This window comes from Quercus lobata, chromosome 12, assembly GCF_001633185.2.
Source record: "Quercus lobata isolate SW786 chromosome 12, ValleyOak3.0 Primary Assembly, whole genome shotgun sequence".
NCBI lineage: Eukaryota > Viridiplantae > Streptophyta > Magnoliopsida > Fagales > Fagaceae > Quercus > Quercus lobata.
Genome location: NC_044915.1, coordinates 22,895,462 through 22,920,790, shown reverse-complemented (window position 1 = coordinate 22,920,790; position 25,329 = coordinate 22,895,462). Strand labels below are relative to the sequence as shown.

The window sequence follows — 25,329 nt, the reverse complement described above, 5'->3', positions numbered from 1 at the left end:
ACTCAGATATTTTGCTGCCATTAAAAGCATAACTTACTGATCAAATCTAATACTTATCAGAATATATATATATATATATATATATATATATATATTATACAAGATAGATATTCTACTTTAGCATAATCTAATTATATATGTGTGTAAAATTTCCTCTTAAAGACTTGAATTTCCGACCCTTACTCCCCACACCTTACAAACACTTATCATAATAAATTCTAGCATCCAGAATGTCTGTTTTGAGTGTAAATGCTTCAAAAGCATGCATTTAATGGGTCACAAGGATCCTTGAAATGGAAACAATGTACTCGCCAAACATAACCTTTAATCTTCACTTATTTATCAGAGCATCCAATAGAGTAATAAAAATAAAAATAAAGACAGAAATACAAACTCAGAAGAAAACACCACATATTAGAAATGCGGATCAGACACTGAAAGTTCAAGAATATCTGAAACGGGAAGGATTATCGTGCTAATAGATATAACCTGATCAACCCTAGTATCAGAAATTCAGAATTCAATAAATATCAACAGAGAATCCAAATTACTAATAGATACAATCAAATGAAGAGGAATATTATTATGGACATTGTTGCTTCAACTCCATACATTAAGAGATACACAATCACAGTTTCATTTTGAAGTTTAAACTGACTAAAGAAGAGAACCCAAAAAAAATGGAGGAAAATATAACAGAATGGGAAATGAGATATATTTATAAGAATGAAAAACATAAACGTGTAAGCTGTAATTAAGCTTTAGCATGCTCGTCATCATCTTCAATATCCCAACTCAAGTCCTCCTCTTCTTCTGTGGCACTCAGCCGCTTCCGCACATCAGCTCTGTTGGGGCTTCCACCATGAGTTGCTTTCTTCTCATCAATGCTGCTAAGATCCTCAATCTCATCCCACCCAAGGTCATCTTCCTCGGGCATTGAGGGTTGAGTTGAAACCACAGAAAAGTCACTATCTTTACAAGACTCACCTGAGTCAGCCTTTCCGTCTGAAACCACCTTCTCATCAGATTTCAATACCAAATCATTCTTATTCACCTCAGAATCCCCTCCCAAACGCATTTTCTCATCAGACTCCTTATCACCACTTGATTCCCCAACACTCCCCTTCCTTCCCTCCTCCAAATCAGAACTCTTCTCGCCTTCCTCACCTTGAAATTCCTCAACAGCATCCTCCTTCTCCTTCACACTTTTCTCATCACCTTTACCACTCAATTCCCTCCTCTCCTCCCCTTTCACGACTACATCATTACCCTCTTCACCAACAATTTCCATTTCCTCCACATTGGAACTCTTTTTCACCACTTCAACCCCCGACTCCTTGTCCTCACTACCCACTTCAATATTCTTCATTACCTCCATCTTTGCCACCACATTATTCTCCTCCACCCCGTCCTCCTTCTCATCATCATCATCATCATCATCGACATCCCAACTCAAATCCTCCTCCTCCCTTGAAATCGCGCGCTTCACAAGATTAGCCCTAACATCCTCAGCTTGCTTGACCTTATAAACCCTATAAAAATACCTACACCAAAATGTGTCATGATCCACAGTATTGGGAACAACCCTTTTGTACACACTCTCCACAACCCCATTTTCTTCCATCAGAACCTCAACTTCCTCACTCTTTTCCCCCAAATCAAACCCTAATTTCCACTTATTAAAATCACCCAAATCCTCAGGATCCTCACAGTACGTGCTATCCTCACCCTGAATTACACGAACCTGAGACTCAAACCTACTGTAAGGCTTCGAATTCAACCCCAATTGTTTGCTACTAGAACTATTGTTGTTATCAGAATCAGATTCAAGATCATCGGCTAGGATTGCGTCCTTACCTTGGGAGATGATCTGGGCCGTCCCTTTGATCACAGAGGTACCAATCTCGTCGATAACGTGGGTGACATTCTCCAATGACCCATGTGCCACCTCGATCTCCTTCTTCAGACCCGACCCGAATTCCTTGAGGTCACGACGGTAGGTCTCGATGACAGACTCGGATTTGGTGGTTAGGGTTTTGATCAGACCCCCAAAGCTCCACCCACCACTGCCGCCAATAGTCGGAGAATTAGGATTTGGAGGAGGATTGGGATCTGGGTCGGTTTGGTTTACGGGTTCTGGTGAATCGGGTCGTGGAGGGTCCGGTGGATCGTCGGCGAATACGGCTTTGAAGAAATCCATGCGAGAGATAGAGAGATATCAGATATCACTATGTCTATGTGTATGTCTATGTGAATGAAAAATTAGGAGAAGAAAGATAGATAAAACAGCGTTTGTTTGCTTGCTTGTGTTAAGCTTTTATTTTTGTGAATTACATTTACAGGTGGAGGACGACTAAAGAGGTTGTTGCCTCTGGAAGTGGATTTTGCTATAATGCACAGGGGTGCGTTGTGCCAACCCACTGGTAAGGTGAGTGGTTATTTTCTTTCATTTTTCAGAAGAGCAAGGATTTTTGGACTTTTCACTTTGGACCCTAAGGAATTTGGCCCAATATTATTCATTACACTGTATTTGGACCGTATTATATAGCCCAAGAGTCTTTCACATTCGGGGTTTGAATTCCCTTCAAAATGGATCATAGGTGTGGGACTTCACTTGAAGTAGGTGGTGTTATTATTTGGACAAACACTTATCTCTTCTTCTTATTATAGAGAGAGGTAAAGCTAGAGAAAATCTAATTAAATTCTTAATTTAATTCTCAATTTTGTGTCATGTGTCTTATATAAGTTTTTTAATTTTTATACTAAGTTATTGTATCAATTATGTTTTTTTAATGCCGCTAAACGTGAATACCAAAGTGACTACAATAAGAATTTGGGTGAAAACGGCCAAATACCACCATTTTGCAAAATTTGTAGTAAAAAAACACTGTTTCGGAACTAATTAGTGATCTACCATTTTTTTAGTACTCGAACTCTACAAACTCGAGTTCAAAATGGTACGATAAACTCGAGTTCGTAGAAGTTCTGCCACCATGGCACCATCTAACATGGCATTTGGGCATTAAAAAATGCCACTTGGTACTCAAGTTTCTTGGACTCGAGTACTATGCTAGTCTAGTACCCGAGTCCATTAAACTTAAGTATGGCCCTTGTTTTTAACACCCACACTTAACTCTCTGAATCTCCCTTTCTCCCACTTAGTCTTACTCTCTCATCACTCTTACTTTCTCAATCTCCCTCTCACTCTCTCAATCTCGCTATCATCTCACTCTCACTCTCCCACATGCTCTCAATCTCCCTCTCAGTCTCGCTCTTGCTCTCACTCTCACTCTCACTCTCCCTCTCACTCTCAGTCTCCCTCTTAGTCTCGCTCTCACTCTGTACTCTCCCTTTTGCTCACGCTCTGTACTATCACTTTCAGTCTGCATCTTCAATTTGGAATCACAAGGTACGTCTCCTTATCTCAATATTTGTTTGAGCATTTGGGGGTTAGGGTTATTTGTGGGTATATGTCAGTATTTGTTGGTATTTATGGTGTAATTTTTTTTTTTTTTTAATGAACATTTTCATGTGTTATTAGAGCAATCAGTCATTGTAGGACACAGTTAGTGTTCTCATTGAGGCCATATTTGATTTGTGAGATTGAGTAGGTTGCTTAGAATATATGCGGCAGATCCCTATTAGTGTGTAGAGGATCCATAGCTGAGCCTAAATTTTTTTGGGGCTTGATGTTGTTGAATAATGAGTAGGATGCTTGGACTAAAAAAGTGAGGGTTGATTTTAATAATGTAGAGACTTTCATTTTAGAAATTTCTTCCATGTGGTAACTATGCTGTACTACCTTATTCTTTACTCTGTTATATCATTGGTTTCCACCTCCCTCTAAAGAATGTGAAGAGTTGATTCAATGTCTTTTAAGTATGGTGCCCTAGAATTTTGTCTGAATAAGTTTGTTAATGAAAGTGGAAAACACATGTATGTGACTCCTTTATTACTTACATAAAAGAGCGATGCTAGGGATATTACATATAGCTTACAATTGACGTGTTAACTTTTAATTGTTTAAGTGCAACACAAAAAGGATGGTAAAAAATTTGTTTAGTATGTTGTTGATGTAGGCACCAATCTTATTCATTGACTTGTAAGTTTGTTAGTCTTTTATAGTAAAATTCATAAAAGCTTTAGCATTTTCCATATGTGGGACCATATCATTGACATGTAAGTTTGGAGTCAAATGTGGGACCATATCAATAGAGACAAATTGCTATCACTGGACCAGTAGTAATTACTCTCTTATTTGGTACAGAATCAGAGAACACTCACTTTCATGAAAAGAGAAAAACAATGATGAAGGAGAAATAGTTTGTTGGTTCCAATCTTGTAGATGGGGGAGGGTACCTGGGTTTTCTCTAAATTGTATTTGTTTTATAGTGAAACTCTCTCTCTTTCACTCTCTCCTATTATTTTCTTTTGAAAATAAATTGCATAGAATACATAGTGATTGATACATACACTAACATTAAAAATTCTAAACTTTATTGATGTTGAAGTGAGTTTAGTTGTTCTTGTGGTTGATGGGATCCTTGTTGAACCAAACTGGTAGGGCTGGTTTTAATGGTGGTGGTGGGGGGGTTGTGAAGGGGGTGTTCAATTATGTTTCTTTATTTGTTAAATTGGTAGTTGTGTGGTAGACTTGTTGAACTTGATTGCTTTGAATATCTCTTATATATATTGTGAATTGGGGTTGATCAGGGGAGGTCAGCTACGCGTACACTGGCTTTGCTAGTTTTGAGGGATTAATTACTTGAGAAAAGAAAATATATTTGTATTCGTTCATTTTAATATCTAATGCAAGTGGTGTAGGCATGAGTAAATATTTTATTTGCTTATGAGGCCATAAAAAGTGTCTCCTTTCTTTGTATATATATATATATATATATAATTGCGTATGGGTATTTGATGAATATACTTTCAAATCTGATTAGTATGACATTTAAAAAAAAAAAAAGAAAAAAGAAAAAAAAAAAGATCTAAAAGGTTAGGCCTTGGGCATGCTCCTTAAAAATAGGAGAGAGAGAAAGAGAGAGAGTTGTCTGTCAGCCGAGAGAGGGTTGCTAAACCGCTCCTCGAGTAATTCCCATTGAGGTGCTTGTATAGCAATATGCTCGGTTTTACATACTGGGGATGTTGGGTGGTATGTTGTTTATGGACAAGTTTGACGAACGACTCTCAATTATGTATCTACAATTTTTCAATCCAATCAATAATGGAAAGAATTATAGTTGGGGTAGTGTAGCACTAAGTTGGCTATATAAACGCCTCTGTAAGGCATCAGAGAAGACAGCCAAGCAGATTGGTGGTGCACTGCTATTGGTGCAGTTATAGGCATGGGTGAGGTTTCCACACATATGTCCTATGATGAGGCATGCCGAAATTGCCGATGCACCACCTTTTCATGGGGAGATGAGCTACAATGACGAGTATATGGTGTGGTTTCGTCCTCGCACTCTGCCATATTACAAAAGAGACCTTGTATTAGGACACTTTGGTATGTTTACAAAGACTGTTCTGTTATAAATGTACCTCGCTTCACATAGTTTAGTTCAACCTACTAACACTACTCTTGTAATATTCTGACAGGTTGAATCACAGTTGAGGATAATGATGAAGTGTAAACCAAGGTCTGAGATCTGCACCGACTATATTAATGCCTTGCAATCTATTAAAGAGATCGATTGGTTAACCTTGGACGATGCACGCGATGCAAGTAACACAAGTGAACCGGTTGTAAGGCGTGGTTGGCAAGCAGGTGGACGTCAAGAGTATGAAGGCTGTCAATCTAGTTAGCATCATACCTCTGGTCGGCGTCACACACCCGTGCCCACATCTGGTTGGCGTCACACACCCGTGTATGACCACACCATGGAGGAGGCAAGTTAGACAGCAGATGAGATGTGTTTGGACCCTAGTTATGACATGGGCTCCATGGCACATGATGATGCGGGTCCATCCCATACGTTTGCCCATGGGGACACATCTCGGTCCCCATCCACATCCTTTACTACATCTCCATTGCCCACCACCCGTACGTCTCCCCCAACCGACTACCCACACTACCCCCGCAGATGTACGTGGTAGAGATGAGATTCATGCCCACCCCTGGGCAACCCACCCCTAGTGCTGTCTCCCTTGAGTTTATGCATACTGAGTTCATCTTGACAGAGATACCCACCCCCCCACCAGAGGCTTCACACATTAAGGATCGACTGCGAAGGCCACAACAGAGACGGTCACATCCTCCTGACTGTGAGACTGGACATGGTATTATACTTCGATTCAATATCGATTACATATACATCTCTTTATAGTTAAATGATTTACATATTAATATTTGCTTGTGTTTTTTTTTGGGGTGTAATGAAATTTACAAGTTTTCCTTCTTGATAGTTGAGAGACATTAGCAAAGGGAAGACTTTAAGGCACTAATGGATAATAAATACATAGAATCATTAAGCAGACACTTCAGTCCAATAGTCCTTAGGCCATATATCCTAGGGTTTTTGATGAAATCCAATTTTACAGAAAAATGCATAGGAAGGAGGAAAGTGAATAATAAATTTTAATCATCAAGATGTCTCAATCAATGCTTAAGATGGTGAAACATCATCCATAACCATTTGGTAGAAATGTTCTTGTTTTGAGAAACCATATGATAGGATGCCTAGTTCTTTTTAATGTTGATTCTTTACCCTGAGTATCTCCCAACCTAAAGCAAATTAAATTAAACTCGCAATTTAAATCTACTATTTACAAGTGGTTTTGGAAAGCAAGGTAAAATTTATGACATGCATGGTACGAGTTGAAGTTAAGCTGCCTTCTATTAGTGAATTGTAAAATCTGCTTTTATTGAACATATTATGATTTTTTATCTCCTTTTTAATACATTAATGATTTGTAAAGTGTCCAAAGTATACACATTCTTTGAGTTGGTTCACCTTATTTCTGTGGAATACAGCTGCTGACTGTAGCCATTTATGTATAGATTGGTTATATTATAAATTGGCCATAGAAGTACTTCAAAATATTAACATGGGGCCAATGTAGAAACAGGTTATTGCATGAGCATCTTTGCAAGGTCAAAATGCTATTTGAATTATCTGCATGTCTCCAAGTTGACATTTTATTTGGTACACTGAAAAAGGTATGGTGAAAATGATTTCTTGGGTACACTTATCATTGTTCAATTGGTATAGGTAATTCTATTATCTATTATATTTGAGCATTGATACTTGCACAAATCTTGTGCATTAAGACACAATTTAGTCACTGGTGGTATATGTATAACACTTAGAAAGGAGTCGAGCTCTAAGACATGTAACTTGACATGTTGAATGTCATATGAATTTGTATCTAGGAATTATGAGACATAGATTTGTGCAAATTGCAATTCTGACTATCCTTATTCTGTTATGTGCTCATTAATTTTTCAATTGTTTCTTTTATTCACAGCTATCTTGGATTAGATGTGATATTGCAGAAATGGATATTATCATGTCCATAGGAGAATGCAACTTGACTAAGCAGCTTCTGCCCAAAAAGCATTCGTTTTTCATTCGTAAATCAAGGTAATTGGGAATGGTTATATCATTCTAATCTTCATGATTTCATCTCTTTTTTCTCAAGGAATTTATTCCTAGTTGCACAATTGAATTGCTTTAATTAAGGCTATACTTTTGTAAAATTTTGGAGCAGACTATACATTCTTATGGATGATATCTTAGAAGGGAAATAGTTTCTTGTCTCTAAAAACCTCTCTAATTACATACATGGAACTCTTTCAAGTTAATTAAGGCTCTCACACTTTAGAATTCAACTTAGTCAAAATGTATAGTCATTAAAAATACAAGCATGATGCAAATATATGATTTCCCTTACACTTAGGAAAATTACATAGATCCTCCTAGAATTTTAGGGTGATTTTCAAATTAACTCTTGAGTTTCTCAATCCATCAATATCCACCCTTTAGTTTCAAAATTGTTACAATCTAGATCTTCATTGAGGCCTATTAACTAGAGATATTGGAAATTCAAGCAAACTGCCCTTGAGAACTATTTGGAGGCTAAAGGCCTTTCACATGAACGATAAAATGATAGTACAAACTTACAAAATGATGGCATCTTTACTAAATTGTGTTTATTGATTAGGTTTTACATATAAGTAAACCGTTTTTTAATTTTGTTTTGTGCCAAAATACCATCTACAGCTCTTGTGTTGAATTTTTATTGCTTAGATAATTTCTAAGTACAACTTATATGGATTTCCATTATTTTTAGTTAACAAATTCAAAGACTTACTAAGAGCACATCGTAACACTTTGAAGATTATAGGGTTGACATTAGTGCAATCATATCTTTTAAGTTTAGTTTGATGCTAATCCCAAGCTCTGGGGTTTATTTTGTAATTACTTATAAATATATATTTGAAAATTGTTTGATTATCATGTTACTGGGTTGTGAAGTCCTATAATTGGTTATGATGAAGACACAACTCAAGAAAAAAAAAAAAAAAACATCGCATCATGATTTGATTTTAGCATCTAACTTGTCATTTTTAGGTTTTCATTAACTACGTGACTAATCAATTTTAAAGGATTTTTTTTGGTGAAAAGTTACATGAGTTGTAGTGCATACAAGCTCAGGATACCTCTTAATTTTCCTCCTACTAATTTGGGATTATTAATCCACTTGTATGACACCGCTACAGAGATAATGCAGGCAATTCAAAAGTTTTAAAATTGAAATTGCAATTATTTCCTAAGTCAGGTTGTTTTGCATGTTGCTCAAATCTTAAATGATGTTAACAGGGTCATTTTTGATCACTTTATAAGATTGAAAGCGACATTTCGTTTTCCCATTGGATTTGCTATTGTGAATTACATGTTAGAACTTCACAAATTTCTCATTGTAACTCTGCTTTTGACAATTTTTTGCTTTTCATTGCAATAGCTAATCTGTTACCATTTTATGTCTTTGTGAACTAAAGAGAAAAATTTTGAAGTTGTTTTGCCCTTGCTTTGGGGTATTTAGCTTTTACTCTTTAGTGGTTAGCAAAACAAAAGAATTGTTTCAAGTGACTCTTTAGTCATTTTGAATACTGGCCTGAGGCTTGTTCAAATTTTTTGGTGTGATTCTATGTTAATCTTGTTTGCACAGCTAAGTCCATCTTTTTCTTTCTATAATTATTTTTTTAATATTTCAAAGTGCTCTCTGTCTCACTAGGACATTTCATGAAGAACATTAGAAGCTTCCTTAGTGCTTCTCAGTCTCTGAAGTCTTGAGAGAAATCTGGGATGATGTCCAAGAGTGCTTTTTTATATGATTTGGGTTTTAATCCACACAATTAAATTCGGGGAACGTTGTCATTTTATGCGTGTGTGTATATATGCGTGTGTCTGATTGACATTTTGTGAAAAAAAAAATAAAACCATATGTAAACCATTATATTATCTAAATTAACAGTAATTTTTTATCATATTTTTGGTAGGTGATGTAAATATCCCAACTGAATTGGCCAAAAATGGTTGATATCCATGGTGTGGAGGCCAATGAACTAATTATGGATTGCTTCATAAGTGGTTCAGCAGAAAAAAAAAAAATATATATATATATATATATATATATATAAAAATAAGAGATTGACACGATGATTGCTTTTCATGGGTATTCCATGTAGATGGTTCACCAGCTCAGTCCCAAGGCTCAACAATTTTATGATCCTTTTGATTTATCTAATTTTATTTCCAAGTTATTTGTAAGCATATTGTAATTGATTACTATTTACAGGAGTTGCTTCCTTTGCTTACTTTGCTTCTAGACTTGCCGCATAGTGCCGCTATCTGCTAACTTTCCTCTGTACGACATTAATAATGAATCATGATTTTCACACCCTTTAGAATGGAGAGGAGAAAACAAAGTGAATATCATAAGATTTTTGTCATAAAAAAGAAAAAGGAAAAAAGAAAAGAAAACAAAAAAAAAGAATGCTCTAATGGGTTGCATGACTTCAACAACAGTTTTTGCAAAGACAGAATCTGGATGATTTCACTCATTTTGGTTTTTATACCCAAGCCATACTCGAGTTTAGTGGATTCGGGTACTTCTAACAAAGTACTTGAGTCCTAGAAACTCGAGTATAAATCTGAATGATTTTCACTCATTTTGCTTATTATATCCGAGCCATACTCGAGTTTAGTGGACTCGGATACTTCTAACACAGTACTCGAGTCCTAGAAACTGAAGTACCAAGTAGCATACTTATTACGCACCTACTTTCTGGCGCCAACCACTGCAATGAATGCATAAGAAATGGTACTTGAGTTCTGTGAACTCCAGTACCTCTTAACAAAATAACCCATCACCAACTTTCAACTATTTTCAGTATCTATCTTTCTGAGTCCATGTGACGAGTCAAAATGCTTACTAGAAGCGGAAACTTTACTAGTAGTTGGGTCACCATCTGCAAGTCTTTGATTCTTAGTGTCAGTGTTTCCATCCAAGACCAATGTGCTGTCCATTTAACCTTTGGGTCAACCCTGTTGTGACAAGTACATAGAGATAATAGTTAAATGCTTAGTTTTAGATTGTGTTTGCATGTGGTTCGTATGAGATTTTTATGCATGAGGTGTATTTCATGTAATGAGTTTTGCAATATTAACTATGTACAACTGCTAATATATATAACTTTTTTGTCAAAACAAATGAAGCACAAATATAAAAGAATCAAGCTTAGGCTCTAACCAAAAGCAAAAATGTGTTAAGGTGAAGTGTGGGATATGCCTTATGAACTTGCAACGAAGAATATTGAAGGCAATGGGGTTTGACCACTCTAGGCATAACATTTCCATCATGTATCGAGCACCTCAACGGGTTGTAGACACCTAGGTCGGTGATAGTTAAGAACGCATTATGTCTATGTGTTAAATTATTTGAATGATCGAGATTCAATTATTTATATGCCTACACACAAAGTCGACGAGGTTGAGTTTGAATATAAATTATTTTTATTATACGCTAAATTTATGTAAGTGATTATAGATTATGACAACTTTTATATTGTTAATAACAGGTCGGTGATGGATTTTCACTTTTTCTATGTGTACTACAATGGAGAGACGTATTATCATGAGTTGCATGGGTTGTCATACCAAGGCTCGAACCAAAAGCAAAAATGTGTTAAAGTGAAGCATTGGATAGGCCTTATGAACTTGCAACAAAGAATATTGAAGGCGATAGGGTTAGACCACTCTAGGCATAACATTTCCATCGTGTATTGAGCACCTCAACGGGTTGTAGACACTCAAGTGACTCTAGAATTTATTACAGTTATCAGGTGGCGCCGAAGTGAAGATGATGTGGGAAGTTGTTGAACAAATGGTGGTGAAAGGATTCGTTGCTTCGGATCTCTATGTCACTGTTAAGCCCGCCATAGTAGAGGCTAGAGAGGGTTCACAACATACTATTTTGGATGGAACTGTAGATGAGCACATCAACTCAATACCATTACAGTCTTATCAAGGGTGTACAGAGAACACAGGAGATGGTTATGGCAGGGAACCATGGTAGACATTTCCCTATGTAAACTCGACTAAGGAGGAAGAAAGGCCCTAGGAAGTGCTTGAAGGAGAGCATTTATCTCATGATGAGCTGCACGGGGGCACATTCGAAAATGAAGATGATTACAGACTTGGTGATGATGCAACCCATATTGATGTTACTACAGATGACTTTGAGGAGCTCTTAGATACCATGGGTGAACATGAGGATGTTGATTATATCGAAGATGTGGTTGTAGAAGAGAATAGAGACACATGCCCTGGTCCCGATCCTATGCCAGAATGGTTCACCAAAAACACTTGGAATAATATGTTTCATCCATCACCGATTATGCAAGCGGAAGTATCAAGTTGGACGCCTGGGGAGTAGCCAATGAAAGGGATGGTATTCGCGACTAAATTGACGGTGCAACATGCGTTAACCTGGTACGTAGTGCAAGAAAATTTTAGCTTCAAAACTGAGTATTTAAACTCAGAAAGGCTTATGGTGAGTTGCGAGAATGATTCCTGTCCGTGGTCAATTGTGCGATTTGTTGCAAGAGAGACAATGTCTGGAAAATTGCAAAATGCAAGGGCCCCCACACGTGCGACAAAATTCAGAATGTTCATGATGGTTGAATGATTGATTCGGCGTTCCTAGCATAAGTACTTGAGCGCTATTTATGAGAAGACCTCGCGTATAAGATAAAGAACTTACGCCACGTTGTTTTGGTAGACTTAAAACACGAAGTATCTCACTACAAGGTATTCTTTAACTTGCATTCTTTTTTCAATATAATGTAGAGACATCAGTCTTCATGGAAGTATAAACATGATATTTTTTTTCCCAAAACTCATGAATACCTTATATTATGAAAAATGAAATTGAAAAAAAGAAAAAGAAAAATGAATAAAGAGAAAGAAATATTATCTTCATCTTATAGCCTTACAAGTCTTGATTTGTTTTCTTCAACTATAATTATTTAACTTGTATTTATTTCTAACGTAATCATTATGGTTCACATACAAGGTATGAGATGCCAAACAAAAGGCCGTTGCAGCTATATACGGGGATTTTAAGGAGTTTTATGCAGAGTTGCCGCGTTTTTTGGCAAGACTTAAGGATGCAAGTTCGGGTATAAAGTATAAGTTACTAGTGGAAGATAATTATGAACGGGGAACCTGTACATTCAAGTGTGTATTTTGGGCGTTTTTTCCATGTATTGTTGTGTTCAAGCACTGTAGGCCTATGATTAGTATTGATGCAACCCATCTCTATGGAAAATATAAAGGGAAATTGATGATTGCAATGGCGACAGATGCTAATAATGAGATTTATCCACTAGCCTTCGCCGTTGTTGAGAGCGAGAGTACAGAGACTTGGGGTTGGTTCTTGGCTTGTATAAGAAGGTATGTTATCGATTGGAGTAAGCTGTGTGTCATATCTGACAGACACCCTTGGATACAAGCTATCTTTAGAGACACTAATCGAGATTTTTTGCAGCCTCCCATAATAAAACATCGTTACTGCCTTCGTCATCTATGCAGTAACATCAACACTAGATGAAACAATGAAACTTTAAAGAATCTAGTATGGAGGGCAGCAAGTGCTACCCAGGAGCGAAAGTTCAATGCCACCTTCGATTTAATTGAGAATGTCAACCGGGATGTGCACCAATATCTGAAGGATGTTCCCAAAGAGAAATGGGTTCTAACTTTTGACGATGGTTACCATTATGGGCGATAATTACAAACGTCTCCGAGTGCTTCAATGGTGTTCTAAAGGGTGCTCGTAGCCTGCCCATTATGACAATGGTGAAATACACATGATTCAAACTGAATACTTACTTCGATGATCGTCGCAATAAGAGCATAGCGCAGTTGAATTCAAGAAAAAAATGGTGTAAATATGCCTTGGATATCGTCATGAGAAATAAGGCAAAGGCGGAGCATCACAGGGTGACGAGATTGAGCGTGCAACAACAATCATATCAAGTAGATACACTGCATAATCCAAGGACTACTGGACATAGGGATCACACACATGGAATTAATCTGCTGCAAAGAACTTGCACATGTCAGGAATGGAAACTGTACAAGATACCATATGTCCACATGTTATTGCAGTTTGTATTAGGTATCGACATGATGCAGAGTAGTACATTGACCCATGCTATAGCGTGGACACATTATTCCGGAGCTATGCTTCCGTTTTTCCTACATTGAAAGATAGATTATCATAGTTGGATCCTAAAGAAACTCGAAGGGTCGTCCCTAACCCCCGATTGATTCGAGAGAAAGGTCACCCTATCTTAACATGAATTAGGAATGAGATGGACGAAGGTGGAAAACGGCTGAGAACCACACCATGGAAGGTGCAATGCAGGTTGTGTGACCAAGAGGGGCATAACCGAAAAACATGCCCCAAGCGGAATGAGGTACCAACGAGTGGTGGTCTCGCGGACTAGGTACGCTAAGTTTGAACCGTGGCATCCTTCTAAATGCAACTTGAAACAAAATGCATGATATATGCCATTAGATCAAAATGCATTCTATATGCCATTCAATTATGTATTTTTACAACTTAAGAAAAATTGGATAAAATTTTAAGGACCAAATATGGCATTTATACTATAAGCTAATTTCCCTATAGGATGCATATAAAAAGTCATTAGCATTGCCATTTGGTTTGTCGCAAAAATTGCATACTAATTGGTTAATGTAATGTAATGTGTACTTGCCCTATGTGTAATGTAATGTTTTTCATTTTTTTTTCTTTCTTTGAAGGGTGTTAGGTCATTTGTGGGTTGGCCATGATTTCACTTTTCCACTTTTAACCTATTGGATCTTAGAAGTTTTCTCTGATTGCGTATTTTACAATTGTGAAGGCACTCTCCTTAGCATGATTATCTTTAAGTACCCTACCATGAAAGGTGTCAACTTTGACTTGGCCTCTATTAACATGATCATCTTCAAGTACCCTACCATTCAAGTACCCTATCATTCTAGTATATTGCTAATTAAGGGTGTCAAATTTTTATGCTCACAACCAATTAGTTAGTTTACTACTTCTATTATAATGATTTCTTTGCTTGTGAAGGTTTACTGCCTACCTGATTCAGTAATGATGATATTAAAAACTAGTTGCCTAGAATTTGATACTATGGTTGATGATCTTGTTGTTTAATCATTAATGTGTATTACTGAAATAGGTTGAAGATATTTTTTTTTTCAATATATGCTTAACCTATTGTCTACAATTTGATGCTGTGGTTGATGTTTTTGCTGTTTAATGTGTATTATTGAAATAGGTTGAAGATTTATTTTTTCAATACAAGCTGTCTAAAATAACTTGTGGGCTACATGAATACATGTGCATGGATTTACACATTTTAGATTATCCATTTTTTTAACTAGTATTTTTGGACTGTTGATCCAACAGTAGTTTAGCAGTGAGTGTTCTTTTCTCCATTTAAGATTGGATTGTTTTCTGTTCTATTTCATTTTTGTGTGCCTGTGTGTGTGGATAAGGTGAACTTTTATAAATATAAATTCAAGCTTTGCTTGTGTTTTAAGCAGGGATTTAGAAAGATCGAATCCTGAGAAGTGGGGTTTGCAAATGAAGAGGTTGTAACAAAAGAAAAACATTTTTTGAAGAATATTCATCGATGCAGGCCAGCTCATAGTCATTACATGCAGAATCAAGATCATGTTTTAGTCCCATTAACCGAATAGAAAAACAGTATTTTGAGGTGAAAATTAATAGACAACCACTTGCTTCACTTGGACCTACAGAGGCATCAAAGACAAGGAGACATTTGAGTTTCAGTTATGACTTTAGGTGAGAAATTGTGGAATATGGAACAAAAGACAGGCAATATGACTCTACTTATTGGTTGTGGTAACTATGGCATATTATGTCTGTTTACAACCAGGAGTAAGCTAAATTGTTTTACTGATGTAAATGGTGTTTGACTCTACTTATTTGTTGTGGTAACTATGGCAATTTCCACTTGATGTAAACGGTGGCAACTATATACTAGAGTTTCATGGACTAAGGTTGACAATGAGGAATAAGGTCTTGTCCATAAGCTCAAATTTGCAATGAACCTGTTAGTACAACTAGTTTCATTAGTCAATTTCAAGTACAATTTTTAGCGTCACTCAGATGTCCCTACAATTGCCTTAATATGATTTTGCTTTGCACTCAAGAATGGGGCTTCACATACAGATTGATACTCGAGTTTAATGGACTTGGGTACTGCTAACACAGTACTCGAGTTTCATGGACTCAAGTATCAATCTATATGATTTTTGCTTTGCACTTAAGAATGGGGCCTCAGATACAAATTGATACTAGAGTTTAATGGACTCGGGTACTGCTAACATAGTACTCGAGTTTTATGGACTCAAGTATCAATCTGTATGATTTTGCTTTGCACTCCAAGAAATTGGGGCCTCACATACAGATTGATACTCGAGTTTATTGGCTTGGGTACCAAACTAGCACAGTACTCGAGTCCAAAAAACTCAAGTACCAAGTGGCATTTTTTAATGCCCAAATGCCACGTCAGACGGTGCCACGGTGGCAGAACTTCTAGGAACTCGAGTTTACTGTAGTCGAGTACTATTTGGAACTCGAGTTTGTAGAGCTCGAGTACTACAAAAGTGGCAGATCACTAATTAGTTTCGAAACAGTGCTTTTTTGCTACAAATTTTGCAAAATGGTGGTATTTGGCCATTGTCACCTAAGAACTTGGCTTGAAAACAATGCATCCAGCCATTAGGATGGCATTGGCAACATGAGACTATATTTATAGGGATGAAATGCACTAAGTTTACTATTCATTAAAAAAAGAAAAAAAAGAAAAAAGAAAAAGAGAGAGATAACAAGAGATAGAGGGAGAGAGAAGGTCCATAAGACAGAGAGAGAGAGAAATTTGAATTGCACCATCATTAGTAGGCTGGCATTCTGTCAAAGCTTTGGTTAAGATGCAGAAAAAATTGAAACTCTGGTAGTGAGAACTTCTCACTGAGAAGGGGTATTCTCTTTACGGTAGAAACAAGTTTCACAAAAGCTATTATTGAGAGTGATTCTCTGCAAGTAGTTACAACTCTTCAGAATCCTACAAAGAATTCATCCTTACTGGGGTATATCAATGAAGATGCTAGGTTGGCTGCAATGTCAAATGTGAAGCAAACCAATCAACACATATATGGCGTGAAAGGCCTTAATATATACACAGTTCTTAAAATGTTTGGTTGGAAGCAGCCCCCTTATCTATTGTAGACGTTGTTCAAAAGGATTTGATATAATTGATTTTTAGTTTCATTATTCAATGAAAGAAATTTCCAATTCTCAACCAAAAAAAAAAAAAAGACGAAGACAAGTCTAATGTCCCTCAAAATTTTATATTTATTTTATGGGGGCAATGTTTGGGTCCAATGTTTGAGATTCTATTTGTTTATTTTGTGTGTTTTTATGTGTTTGAAGCCAAATATATTGCTGCAACAATGCCATTCTTGGATTCTGAATCATCCTCTCATAGTGGAACCACAAAGTACAAAGCCTTCCATCAAATTAGCCGTGATTGTAAATGCACGTAATCAACGTTTAGACCTCAATTTGATGGGGAAAAAAAAAATCAAAATTTAAATGTAGAATTTGAGTTGGATATTTTTTCTTCCATTTTATTTTTTTTTTACAAAAACGCAGTTATAGGTCTAAGCGTATGAGTTGTGGAAAAATCCAGCTATAGTATAAACGCGGCTATTGTAGCGCAGGATGGACCACGTTTGAAAACGCCGCTATAGACCTCATTTTTTGTGCTCTCGTTGTTGTGTCTCTGAATGAATCTAGGATTGGTTGCAGCATTGAGGGTTTCTGGCATTATCTACTTCACTCAAGAAGGAGATGGTAACTTGAAATTGCTGTTATTTTATAAAGAAATGTAAATTGCTATTTTCTTATTTAAAGTGATAATTTTCATTTCTAAAACTTTCAGGCCTAGCTACAGTATCTGGAAATATTTCTGGTCTTTATGCCTGGACTCCATGGCTTCCATGTGCATGCTCTTGGGGACACAACAAACGATTGTATGTCTCACTGGTATATTTCAATGAACATAATGTTTGTATCTTTCTATCTAAAGTATTTAGGGGAGAAGAGAAGTAAAGAGTCCCCACTTTGTTCCAATCAAATACCCTTTGTCTTATTCTAACTATCTGCTTGCAGGACCATAATTCAATTCTGATGGCAAGTTTAGCATAATCCAATTGTAATATGCTCCATATTGGTTTGCTAAATTATAATTGTAGAGCCACTGCTTTTAACTTTTTCTGTTTATTTTGTTTAGATTTTTCAAACTCCAAAATGTGATAGATATAATTGTTTCAAACAAGGGATTTGTTTCTCTAAATTCCTGCACTTTTCTAAATAGTGCATTTTAATTAGCGTGTTTGAATTATGATTTTGTTAATTTGTTAAAAGTGTATATATATATATATATATATATATATATATTTTGAAGTACCATTTTAGAATTCAAATTGAATCAAAATTAGCTTCTAATTGTAGTATAATTTTGTGCCATGTGTCTAATTTATTTTTATTTTTTTTTTAAATTTTAGTGCCCCGTGACCCCCATTTATAATGTTTCCATTTCGTGCATAAGCACAAGTTACCTGCTAGTTAGTGAGTGTTTGGATCCGCATTTGTGGATCCACGTTCACGTTTCGTGCCTTTTCTTTTGCTTTTTTTTCCCAGTGTATGAACAGTAAAATCACATGAATGCACTGTACAGGAGACAAAAAACACCATTCACGTACTACACGCACTGTTCACTGGTCCCACGACACTATTCACACATTAAAAAATTATTTTGTTACACTATTTTAAGTTTTTAGTTTTCAGTTTTAGCAAAAATAAGTTGTATCCAAACGAATACTTAGTATAAAGAGAAATTGTATTCATTCTAAAATAAGGAATTGACGTGATTAGATTTCGTTTGTTTTTGGGATGACAAAATCTCACACGCGATGAGCTCTAACCAATATAGATATAGATGGAGTCTAACATCAATTTTATTATTTGAATAATTACGCTAGGATTTATTTTTTTGTTTTTTGAGCATATACAATCAAATTTGAATCCGTGATACATGTTTCAGATTATACTTTATACCCTTTGACATTACCAATAGGGAAAAACTGTAGGGTTATAAGATATAACATGTCAATTCTAGTTATTTTAAATTACCTTCTTTTGTTTTCATAAAAAAAAAATAAAATAAAATAAAATAAAAAAGAAAAGAAAAGAAAAAGAATTACCTTCTTTTGCCTAAAGTATGGACTGGTCACTTCAATAGTTCAATGCAAGTATGTGAGTAACAATATGTCCGGTAGTGGTACTCAGTTAAGAGGCTTCTTGCATGTAAAAGTTTAAATTCTTCATCACATGATTTTATACATGTCTTCCAATAAATATCTTACATGAGTTTTACACTTCTACAATAAGGTCTAACAGGATCATATTATAGTGACATAATCCTAACTTAGACTTGAAGGATACAACAACCAATTATTTAATTGGTTGTTTAAATCACTGTTTTAAAAACCGGACCGGACCAGTCGGTCCGACCGGTTCAACCGGGAACCGGGAGTCAATCCGGTCCGGTCAAATACCTCAAAACCGGTCAATAACCGGTCAACAACCGGAAAACCGGCCAAAAACCGGTCAAAAACCGAGGTTGAACCGGAAATTTCAAAAAAAACGGTTCTATATCCGGTTCGGTTTTTAAAACCATGGTTTAAATAATAAAGTAAAAGATAATAAATATGGGCCTAACAGCATTGCTCCTATGTCCTAACAGTAACCAAATGATGCAGAGGATACGAGAGTGTACAAGATAGATACTTTATTATCTTTAAAAAAAAAAAAAAAAAAAAAAAAAAGATAATAAAGTATTTCATTATAAAATGAAGAAGAAGAAGATATCAAGGTAATAAATGACAAGGTCTAGGTGAAGAAATATATCTCCTGGGGTAGTTGTCATGTTGGTGTTTGGTATATGAGAAACTTTAATTTACTTTTTGATGGGGCTAACTTAAAATACAACCAATCCAATGAAAATATAGCAATGCAATTTGATTGACATGCATGAATCGCATTGCACGAATCGACTCTACATTCTGCAAGCAAAAGAACTCACATGAAGATTCAAGTAATGCTTTAATGTCATATTTTCATCGCTCCTGTTTGTTTACATGGAATTACTTGCACATATGGGATTGAAATTAAAGCATCTCTCTTTCGCTATATATAACTACATTTATACAGTAAAAAAGTGTTATACTTTAAAGAACTGTATTTTTTCTTTTAGGATGAATGCAACTCATGTCTTGGCTAGGCATGGAGCCATGCACAATATGTGAAGGAAGCCGAAGTTTGGTTAGAGAATGCTCCTTTGTTTATGTTAAAACATATACAAACAATTTTTATTATTATTTTTTTTTTAATTATACATTCCAATCTAGGATGAAAATAACCTCAAGCAGCTCCTCAAGGAGAATCAAAATATGTTTGTTCCATAATTGATTTTAAAAGAATTTTTAAAAAAAATCAATTGTTCCAAGGATAATGAGAATCTAATTATAAAACAGAAAGGGAAAAAATTAATAAAATATTCCAAAGGTCAATCCAGAGTTTGGGGTCACTTTGAATCAAATTTACAGCTTTGCCTATCCGTAGATATGGCTCATCTTATGATTTTGCATTTACATTGCTACCTGTTCCGGAATAAACTAACTTCAAGCAAAGTGAAATTCTAGTTTCTCTTTGCAATGCATGGTATCAAATGAATTCTCATTATATTCCTTGTATCTGCTTTTGCTTTCTACCGCCCTCACCCTTTGGGATAAAAAGAGAGAAAAAAAGAATGCTTCCCTCAACTTCACAATCTCACTTTTTGGTTACCCCTTATCTCAAGCATAGAATCACAAACGCAATCCATTTGTTTTAATAGAACTCTCTCCTCCAATGCTTTTTGCATTAAGCCTATTGCAGTTCTTTCCCTACCACTATATTTCTAACACAAGCAATGCAAGAGAAGGGCAACCAGTTCTTTCCTCTTGAAATTTGCCAGAAGCTATTCAACTTCATCTTTGACAGCCTCATTGCTCGTGGCCTTAAGCGTGTAACCTTGGGAAATCCACTGCCTCATCAGGGCTTAATCAAAGTGCCTCCTGGGTTGGGTTCTATGGAGGAGCAACAACCCATATATGGTGCCAAGCCCAATGGAGCTAGTAGTGTGAGCAAGTCACCAGTTGATTTGGGCTCTGAAATTCAGGTCCAGTTTTTGGAGACTGAAGGTGAGTTGGAGAATTGGACCGCGGTTGATGAGCTTGGTTCTTCGGTCCATGTCTCGGAACAGAACGGCCCAATTGATACCGCCGCTCAGGCCCAATTGGTGAACAGTGATGAAAAGGAGATCCCACTAGTTGAAGTGTTTGATGTTTCTAATGGTAAGTCTCTATCACAAATCCAAGAGAGAGATGTTCCACAAACCCAAGATAAAAGCTCAAAAGAAGTAGAGATAACTTTCACAGCCGCAGGCCGGGCTAGAGGCCCAAAAAAGAGTGTAAGCATGAAAGATATGACAGAAGAAGAGAGAAGGAAGCAAAAGGGGAAGAACATAGTAGATGAAAGCTTGACAATAGAGCCTGAAGCCACACAAATCAAGCCAAGGCCACGTTTTAGTGTTGAGCCAAATATAAATGAAAAATCTAACGAATTCATTAAGAGTAGGAAGGAAGCCATGAAAAGGAATTATAGCATGGAGCCAAGATATTCTTAGCAGGGGTTGTGTAACAATGACCTTGGTGGGTAAGTCCCAGCTTGCTTTTAGTGTATTGAATTGCCCAAATCTATGCTTTGTTTATAAATATTTAGACTTTGGAATAAGAGTTTACTTCAAGCATAATAAGTTGACCAAGGTTTGTGGCCTATTGGCTTCATTGTGTTTGTGGTGGTTTTGTATGTTCTAGTAGTATTCATAAACTTGTAGATGTTACTTAGTATAGAGATCTTAATCTTATGCTTTGTTACTATCTCTTAATCTTATGCTTTGTTACTATCTCTTAAAATTAAAATGATGGATCATAGGTTCATTAATTTGTTACCAAATATCTGAAATAAATAAAGATTTTAATAAGAATTCTTATCAACATAACTACAAAAGAATAGGTATTAGACAATAATCTTTCAACTTTTGAGCCTCAAGATAGGGAAGTGAGATCCTTCAATTTTGTATCGCATTAACAAGGAGCATCTTTATTATGCAACTTAAGCACTAAATTATTAGCATCAAAATGAAGGTTGTCGAGTAGTAGATGATATGATCAATTCAAATGGGGAAAAACTCACATTGACAAACAATCTATTCAAAAATTTCAATCAATTATTCAAGAATTAAATGAAAGAAAAACCTTCTAGTACTTGTGGATAAATTTCACATTACCAATGATTTAAAATTATAAGTGACTGAATTAACCTAGGAATCAAAATACTCCATTTGAAGTGAGCTTAAAAATTATCTTTCCAAGTCTCATTCTCCACTCTTCTTCTTTAGTACAACTACTTGAAAAATAAAATCAATTCAACATTTTCACAAAAAAATAATGGAAAAGGCACCTAAAAGAAATAAACTTGTGATTCATACTTGAGATTTTATTTCTTAAATCTAATAGGAAACCCTCCTTTTATCTCAAAAAAAAAAAAACGTAAATAATAAGCCATTGGTGTCCACCTAAAAGATACTAAAATAATAATCCATGATAAACTCATGCTAATGAAAAAAGAGTTGGAGTGTGAATTAGTTTTGGAATTTAATAAACTGAAACTGTAAATTGCTACAAGTGGGAGGTCGGGGTCCCCAAAAAATAGTAATAAAGAGGAGAAAACAAAAGAAAAATACATATATAAGAACACATTGTAATTGAACTTAATAACACACACTAAACCAAATTATATTCGGACATACTTAAGCATATAGAAAAGTTGTAATTCAGAGGGACATAGAAAGATCTCATAGAGGATCATTCGGCAATTGGCAGACTATCCTCCTCCTTAAAGTTGTAAGTAGCTCCTTCAAGGACCCATGACCCAAAAAATATAGAAATAAAAAAACCTCTTCTTCAAACCTCATATATAGAACAAAAAGAGTTAATTTAGCCTTGACCTTGTAACACTCTCAATGCAAAGTAAATTGCCTCCCAAATTATTTCCCTTTCCTATGTTACATTTCACTTTAAAGAATTATTTTTTCAATCATTTCGGTCAAAGAACAAAAAAAGAAAAGAAAAAAGAAATGGACACGTACCCAATTAATTGGTCACCTTCTTGCTCTTCTACTTAATCCCCATGAATCCAAAAGCTCCACCCCATGCATGCGTAAAACGAACTTTTTTTTTCTTCCTAATTCTTTTATTCTTCCAAAGAGTGAGTTGATGAACGGTAGAGATCATATGGAGCCCAAAGATGATCCACAGTGCAGGGCTTCCTTGAATCTAACCTCAACCATGGCTTCCCTTTCCCACTCCAATGAAGCAAACTAATAGGCCCAGGATGCAAACTCCTACATTTTCCTTCAAGATTGTCTCCACCAAGTCCATGTTGATTCCACCTATGGTCCACACCAGTAATATCGCCACCCAAAACCAACAAAAATGGTGGCAAAGAACCCAAGTGGTAAATCCTCTTTTGCTTTTGCACTACCATCCACTCCTCCATTTTCGATGTATAATCTCCTTGCCTCCATTTATCCACGTCCACAACCATAACCCCTGTGTTAAAATAACAAGGCTTTCTACCATCAAATATACTGGACATTGAAGGGTCAGACCAAAACAAGTCCGTGAAATAGGTTGTGAAATTTGCATGGCAATATTCTGGTGCAGCCAAAACCTTGTTCTCCAAATCCACCTCCCATAGCTTCTTGATGTCATCCACAACTACAAGATCAGAATCTAGATACACAACACGTTTTACCTCGGCTGGTATAATGTCTGCAAGGTATATACGTGCATAGTTTAAAGGTTGGTCTAGTGCTTGACGTATTGATTTTGATATTTTCCCACGTACCTTTTTGGAGTTAAAGCGATAAACTTTGAAGCTAAGGTAAGGGAAGGTGGATTTGATGCTTGAGGATACATCAGGCTCATGCCTTGACCACAAAAAGTGAAACTCAACGTTTTCTGGGCATGTTGAATGTTGCAAAATGGACAACACAGCTGCCATGGTACCCCTAAGGTAGTTTGAATCCAATGTCATGGCAATGTGGATTTTGTCATCAGAGGCACATGTTTCTCCGTTCCGAAAGGCAGGAGCTTCACGGAAGATGGGGACATCTGGGGACGGCTTCCGGATAACCCCGAGGCGGATACCAGTGGCGGTGGAATGGAGATCAGGGAGGAGGAGAAGGAAGAGGAGAGACAGGAAGCCTATTAGGAGTGATGATAATGGTTGTGGAAAAGTGGGGCTCATCCAAAAGGCCTCCATCCTTGACTTTGATGGTAAAGACAAAGGCGATTGGGATATAATTAGCGAAGCAAAGGAGATAGAAAAGTGGTGGTGGTGGTGGTGGCAGTAGTGGTAGTTGTGGTGGTGGTGGCAGCCATTGTTAGGCTGGATTTGGAGAAGGTTTAGGAAGAGGTTAGAAATGGTTTGCTTTGAATTTTTTGAGAAAAACTAGGAAGGGAATGAGGTTGGTGGGATTGTGAGGGAGAGAAGAATCTTCGGAATGGTTTTTTTTTTTTTTTATTTAATAAGGGAGTCCATGTTCCATATTAATAGGCAATTATTAATTACCCTTTTTTTTTTGAAAAATACTAAAATTAAATTACTATTTTTATGTGAATTTTAATTAATATTAATTGTACTACAAAATGAATTTAACTAGTGTCAGATTCATAGCATAATAAACAAAATTTTTAATTATATTTTTTGCTTTGTGTCTTAGAATATGATATATCAGATAATTAGAATTAAATTTACTTATGCTTTTTTTAATAGGAAATTACGTTTAAATTTTATTTTTATGGCTTATTAGAAAAAATCTATTTGTGATTTCTTTTTCTAATTTTAACCATGTTTTTATATGCATGCTTTACGTTTTTTTTTTTTTTTTTTGCCTCCTTAATTTTGGGTTTTATTTGTTTATTTAGTCATAAAATAAAGTAAAATTAGTCAAAATTTTCAAGTAAGGTATTATTTTTGCTTCCAATTAAGTAAAGATTTCCAGCAAAGAATTTTGTCAAATTATTATAACACTTTCCACAGTTTGATTGATATTGCCAATATAGCACTAGCTAAAAATGGCAAATCCTGTATCGCCATATTAGGCGCAAGTAAGATTAGTAAGCAAATCAAGTTAAGAAGGAAATCAGAAATATTCTCAAGGAAATAAAGTAATCAGAAATAATTCGTTTTAACAAAAAGAAATAATCATAATCAAATTGTAATAATTCTTTCCATAGGTGTATGCCATCACAATCACACCTTTTCTTTATGCAATTTATTTAGTTCCTTTTCACGCAAAATATGGATTAAGTTAAAAGTAAACCCCAATAAATCGAGAAATTTTACTTATGTTTTCAACATTTATACAACAAATTCTAAGTAGTAATCTTCTTACTCTTCTCAAAAAATAAATAAATAAATAAATAAAATAAATCTATGAAATTGTTACTAGTTATTATTGTAGGTAAAAAAGTAATTTTA

The 25,329-nt window shown here is 35.8% G+C and overlaps 2 protein-coding genes across 2 annotated transcripts; both read right to left on the bottom strand.

Moving 5' to 3' along the window:
• Nucleotides 1–554: 554 nt before the first annotated feature.
• Nucleotides 555–2,428, bottom strand: LOC115972010 (BSD domain-containing protein 1). The gene has a single exon (XM_031092146.1). It carries the CDS (start codon nt 2,198–2,200, stop codon nt 755–757), a length of 1,446 nt encoding a protein of 481 aa, XP_030948006.1. The 5' UTR covers nt 2,201–2,428; the 3' UTR covers nt 555–754.
• Nucleotides 2,429–22,546: 20,118 nt separating this feature from the next.
• On the bottom strand, nt 22,547–24,271 carry LOC115970977 (probable galacturonosyltransferase-like 4). The gene has a single exon (XM_031090623.1). The coding sequence runs from the start codon at nt 24,106–24,108 to the stop codon at nt 23,035–23,037; it is 1,074 nt and encodes a 357-aa protein (XP_030946483.1). The 5' UTR covers nt 24,109–24,271; the 3' UTR covers nt 22,547–23,034.
• Nucleotides 24,272–25,329: the final 1,058 nt, after the last annotated feature.

Coding starts and splice junctions, on each gene's coding strand:
- LOC115972010 (XM_031092146.1), bottom strand. CDS start 2,200: ATGGATTTCTTCAAAGCCGTATTCGCCGACGATCCACCGGACCCTCCA.
- LOC115970977 (XM_031090623.1), bottom strand. CDS start 24,108: ATGGAGGCCTTTTGGATGAGCCCCACTTTTCCACAACCATTATCATCA.